Source organism: Tursiops truncatus, chromosome 5 (assembly GCF_011762595.2).
Source record: "Tursiops truncatus isolate mTurTru1 chromosome 5, mTurTru1.mat.Y, whole genome shotgun sequence".
Taxonomy (NCBI): Eukaryota; Metazoa; Chordata; class Mammalia; order Artiodactyla; family Delphinidae; genus Tursiops; species Tursiops truncatus.
In genome coordinates this window covers 105665180-105671179 of record NC_047038.1, presented here as the reverse complement: position 1 = coordinate 105671179, position 6000 = coordinate 105665180, and the positions used below count along the sequence as shown (strand labels likewise).

The 6000-nt window shown below is 43.3% G+C and overlaps 1 protein-coding gene across 8 annotated transcripts in view; it reads left to right on the top strand.

Moving 5' to 3' along the window:
- The window catches only part of TMEM131L (transmembrane 131 like), a 171282-nt gene that overhangs the window by 17725 nt on the left and 147557 nt on the right, over positions 1-6000 (top strand). For 5 of the 8 annotated variants that reach the window (XM_073805480.1, XM_073805478.1, XM_073805481.1 and 2 more), the window contains one exon: positions 3728-3771. The exons of the other annotated variants lie outside the window; for them this stretch is intronic. In XM_073805480.1, the coding sequence (XP_073661581.1) occupies positions 3728-3771 (44 nt within the window). Of the gene's footprint in view, positions 1-3727; positions 3772-6000 lie in introns of those variants that run through there. 8 annotated transcript variants of the gene reach the window in all.

The following is a 6000-nucleotide window of genomic DNA, read 5'->3' as shown; positions in this document are numbered from 1 at the left end:
TACAGCATAATAATTCTGTGTTTGGAGCTTTGCAAAATAATCACCACAATAAGTCTAGTTAAGATCCATTACCATACAGAGTTACAAAAATTTTTTTTTCTAGTGATGAGAAGTTTTAAGATTTACTCTCAAAAAAAAAAGATCTACTCTCATAGCAAATTTCAAATAATGCAGTACAGTATTATTAACTGTAGTCACCATGCTGCATATTGCATCCCCCATGCCTTATTTATTTTATAAATGGAAGTTGGTACATTCTGACACCCTTCATCCATTTTGCCCACTCCCCACCTCTGCCTCTGGGAACTACCAATCTGTTCTCTGTATCTGTGGACTTGGTGTTCTGTTCTGTTTTGTTTTGTTTAAGATTCCACAAGTAAGTGAGGTCATATGGTATTTGTCTTTCTCTGTGTGACTTATTTCACTTAGCATAATGCCCTCCGAGTCTATTCATGTTGTCACAGATGGCAAGATTTCATTCTTTTTTATAGCTGAGTAATATTCCAGTGTACATACATATCACATCTTCTTTATCCATTCATCTATCAGTGGACACTTAGGTTGCTTCTGTGTGTTGGCTATTATAAATAATGCTGCAGTGAACATAGGTGTATATATATCTTTTCAAGTTAGTGTTTCAGGTTTCTTTGGATAAATACCCAGAGGTGGAATTGCTGGGTCATATGGTAGTTCTATTTTTAATTTTTTGAGGAACCTCTGTACTGTTTGCTATAGGGGCTGCCCCAGATTACAATCCCACCAGCAGTGCAGTGAGGGCTGCCTTTTCTCCACATCCTTACCGACCTTTGTTATCTTTTGTCTTTTTGATGATAGCCATGTCACAGGTGTGGGGCGATACCCACTAGTATTTACGAAACACCTAGACTGTGCTTAGCCCAGCAGACGTTTATGGAGCGTGTACTGTGGGCTGAGCACTGTTTTAAGTACTGGGGATGTCATGGGAACCAAAAAAGAAAATCTCTGCCCTTGTGGAGCTGGCAGTTTAGTGGAGGCATATAGATAATAAGTAAGAAATAGAGTAAGTGATAAGTTATGCAGTTTGTTAGAAGGGCATCAATGCTATATGGTGGCAGATTGGAGGAAGATTTGGGTGATGGGAGTTTTACTTCAAGAGGTCAAGGTAGGTCTCTTTGAGGGGGCCTGTATTTGGTATTTGAGACAGCCCCTGAAAGCTGTGAGAGAATTAGAATAGCTAGCAAGGTCCGGAGGGACTGCCAAGAGGGAGTGGGGAGAAATTATGGGGTTTGGTCCCCGCCCTTTGAGAGCTCGGTGTTGTTGGGGAAATAAAGCTGGATCCAAGTGCTGAAATGTAGGAACGGAGAGGAGGGAGAGAGGAGCAGTGTGTATTGGAGGGTCTGTTAAGGCTTTGGGGAGGGAGTGGCCGCTTAGAGACCTGCATTAGCCCAGAGCCTCACAGGGGAGGTGTGTTTTATGCTTTGAATGGGAGCCAGAGCCCTGCTGAAGTGTGGCTGTAGAGATTGGGATGGGTGTCTCAAGGTCAAGTGACGGTTGCTCAATTCCAGGTTCAGGAGCTTGGAGGTTGGTTCTTGAGCAGAGATTAACACGGTGACCTTGACTGCTGGGTCCGTAAGTAAGGACTGATGTTGAAAAAGATTGGTCTCACAGTGGCACACAGGCTGGGTTGAAGGCAGCAATCTTTAAAAAAAAATTTTTTTTAATTGGGATGTAATTGATGTACAATATTAGATAAATTTTGGGCGTACAACATAGTGATTCACAACTTTTAAAGGTTACCTCCATTTATAGTTATTATAAAATATTGGCTATATTCCCTGTACTGTGCAGTATATCTTTGTAGCTTATTTATTTTATACACAGTAGTTTGTGTCTCTTAGTCCCCTACCCGTATCTCGCCTCTCCCCCTGGTGACTACTAGTTTGTTCTCTATGTCGGTAAGTCTGTTTCTTTTTTGTTTCATTCACTAATTTGGTGTATTTTTTTAGATTCCCCATGTAAGTGATATAATATAGTATTTGTTTTTCTCTGTCTGATTTATTTCATTAAGAATAATACCCTCCAGGTCTATCCATGTTGCTGCAAATGGCAAAATTTCATTCTTTTTATGGCTGAGTAGTAGTCCAGTGTGTGTGTGTGTGTGTGTGTGTGTGTGTGTGTGTGTGTGTGTGTGTGTGTGTGTGTGTGGGGTGTGTGGGGTGTGTGTGTGTATATCACATCTTCTTTATCAGCTCATCTGTTGATGGGTACTTGGGCTGCGTCCGTATCTTGGCTACTGGGAATAGTGCTGCTGTGACCATTGGGGTGCATGTATCTTTTCGATTTAGTGTTCTTGTTTTTTTTTCAGATATATACCCAGGAGTGGAATTGCTAGGTCATATGGTAGCTCTATTTTTAGTTTTTTTGAGAAACCTCTATACTGTTTTCCACCGTGGCTGCACCAGTTTACATTCCTGCCAGCAGTGGATGAGGGTTCCCTTTTCTCCACCTCCTGGAAAGGCGGCCGTCTTAAACAGAGTGAAAAGCCCATCAGCAGTGGTAGTGCAGGCCTGGGGTGCTGTTGGCTTGGGCCGATTTGCCGGCAGGAGGGATGGAGAAGGACAGGTCTGAGCTGTATTTCTGATGAGTGGGTAGATCTCCATGCTTGGAGGTGACAGCAGGAGAGCAGTGTAGGACGACCCTCAGGTTTGCCCAGGGGCAGGGAGTGTGACAGCCTCTTCGACACAAGGGGGCCCTTCCCTTGGCAGGGACCCCTGGCGTTGAGAAGTCTGGTGTCGTTGTTTCTGGGGAGACAGTGCGTATAGCCTGGAGGTGTTTGGCGGTGGGGCCGCAGCTGTGGGTTAAGTGGTCCTGCACGTACTGTGGGGTCTGACCTAACCTGCCCGAGCCTTGGCTCCTGTGGGAAGGTTGGTGTTTATCTCCATGTGTGATGGTGTGAGAAGCTGGGGCTGCAGGTAGGGATTGGGGCCCTGTGGCTCCAAGAATGGGTTAACAGTCAGAGGGCGTTAGTGAAGCGGGGTCTGGGCCCAGGAGGATGGGGGTCAGGGCGACCAGGAGAGCCTCGGGCTGGGGGCGCTGGAGGCACGGGAAGGGTGGGTGCTTCCGCAGCCAGCGGTGCAGCTTCGGGAGAGGATAGAGCCGTGCCAAGAGCACGGGTGCCGGGCAAGCGCCGAGGCGGCGTTTAATTGGATCGGCCCTTTTGCTTCTGTTGCAAACACCTTCTCTTTTTACCCACCTGGTATTTGGCTTCTGGTCACAGTGTGGCATGGTAGGTCTTAGAGAAGATTTTGGAAGTGCATTTGAGTGAGATATTTATGCCACTTCTAAGTCAAAATCTATCAGGTGCTCATTTAGGGGATTCTTGATGTTTGGGGATTTTAATCATCGTTAAATTTTATCTTGTGCGATTAACCGTAAACACCAAAAAAAGACTCTTGGAGAGAGGAGTGATGTCAAACCAATTTTGAGACTGTTTTGGTGGCGATTTTAAACAGGTAGGATGTTTACTTACAGTGAACATCTAAGGGATCACTTGGGAGTTTCTGGCTTTCAGTGGTGCCATTCTAGTGTCATTGTGTTTTTCAAAAAGTATTTATTGAGTGCCTGCTGTGTACCAGGCACTGTTATAGACAAGCTCACCACCCCTGTGGGATTTGAAGAACTGTTTTTGTGTTTTGGGAAATTTTGTGTTTCTTTGAAACAACTGTTAAAGCCTGTTCTCTCTCAATAGGGTGATTCTGAAGACGAAATGGAGGAACAGTCTCGAGAACAGAGGTAAGGAAAAAAATGGGAGCAAATCCACGCTAAGTTTCTCTGCCCACTTTGGATGCTGTCTGAAGTCTTGGGATATGTCTGTGTTTATGTATTTAACATTATCTGTGATATACCTTTCTCTTTGGCATTTGGGGTATCTGTACTCTCTAATAATGAATATGGCTTTGTTTTAAAATAAGGTTGCACAGAAAGCTGTTAAAACACGCCCCCTCTAACTTCACTTTCCCATGGCGTGCATACACCATTCTGTTTACGGACATCTGTTGAGCATCAGGCAGTGTGCTGGGTGCTGGACGTAAAACACTGAACGAGACCTGTTTGCGTGTAGTAGGGAAGTGAGACGTTACTGTAAACAAAACAAAATAGTTATGCTTGCAATAGGAACTATCAAGAATCCAGTTGCTGTGGTAGAGGATAAGGAGATGGATAGCATGCTTAGGTGGTTGGAGGTGACGTTTGAGCTGAAGTCTGGAGGCTGTGTGGGAGCAGCCAGGCGGCAAGCAGAGGGAATGGCAGGTGCAAGGGGCCTGTGGTGGGAAACACTGCCGGCAATCCAGGGACGTGGAGAAGGCCAGTGTGGTTTCATAGGATAGTGAGATGAGCTAGGACCTTCGAGGCCATAGTGAGGAGGTTCGGTTTTAATTTCTTGAAGTGTGGGATGAGTTGTTCAAAGAGTTTAAGCAGGGGCCAGCAAATCAAAAGATGTAAGTTACATTTTTTAAGGGAATGCTTTGGTCACGGGGCACTCTTGGTTAGTTGTTGTCAGACTGGGGTATCTGGTCCCTTGGAGGTGCCTGAAGACCCTAAGTGGTACCTGGGCGTGGGGATAACTTTCAGAGAATCAGCTTCTAGATCCCCAGCATCCACATATTCTCCTAGAACTGATCTGTCTGAGGTCACAAGTTCTCCTTTTCCACCTCTTCTTTCGCAGTCTCGCTTCTCCACTTTGCCAAACAAAGGCAGACCTCTCTCCGGGCCCCGATCCTGCTTTGTGCTTCATCTTGGGCAAAGGGACAATTTGAAGTGTTGGTATTGGTTAGGAGAAAGTGATTTAATTCTGGATGACGAATTCATTAGTAACTTTGGTGGTTTTCAAATCTTTACTCTCTATAATATTGAAGGAGAATCCAATCTAATTGTCAGTTGTTAGACCATCAAAAAGTGATTTGTGGATAAAATGCTGAGGGAGTGTAGAGCGTATAGGGTCAGTGCTGTAACAAATCTCCTTCCATTCACATCTATTTATGTGAACAAGCTTTCTCAGTGTTTACATTACAAAAAAAAAAAAGAAGGGACAAGGAAAATAAGATTAAATTGATGCTAATTAACCCTGTCTCATTCTAGCAGTAATAGTCGTATAAACCAATTGAGGGGAAAAAGTTCCATAAATCTCATTAAAGGATGCATTTGCAATAAAATTTGAACTCTTATGTTTAATTAACTATCAAAATTTGTAAAATTTGTTAGATCAGTTGTGTGCTAATAAAAATTATGATAATTCAGAAGAAAAAAATTTGACACTTAGACCCTGTGGTCACAGGATATTTAAAAAACCCCTAGATCTCAATTTATACCCATAGTTTTGTTGAAAAAGGCTTTGAACATAAAGCTATATTAGGTTAAAATTCTTTGAGGGAATATCCAGCAATACAGGAATGCCTAGCCATATATTTTTAAAAATGAATAATGATGGATATCATTATATAGTATTCAGATTCCTTTGAATATATTTTAAAAAGTGAGTTTTATTAAAAATGCCAATATTTATAATAGGCCAGAAATTGCATTCTTTGCAAACATTCAAATTCATAGTATAACATAAAAATTTCTTTTTCTCCTTGACTTACATGTATTTTGTTTTTTTAAGTGAAGTATAGTTGACTTACAGTGTGTTAATTTCTGCTGTACAGCAAAGTGATTCAGTAGTACAGCATTTTGAATGTTGGGATTACTTAAATATACGGGGCAGAGTTCAGAGTTTGTCACAATCCTATCTGAGTGTCTGGGAGCAAAAAGAGCTGAGGAATGCTGACGCTGGTGCCTGCTGAAGGTGGTGCGGACAGAGGCACGTGGAAGGTTCTGAGATGAATTTGGGTTGACTCAGTTGTGGAGAGTGAGAGAAAGAGGAACCATGGAGGGCTGCTCGGATTCGGCTGGAGCATCTGGGGTGACGATGACGGTGACGGGAAAGGTCTAGCGAGAGGGCAGTCAGGAGCTCTCCTTGGTTGT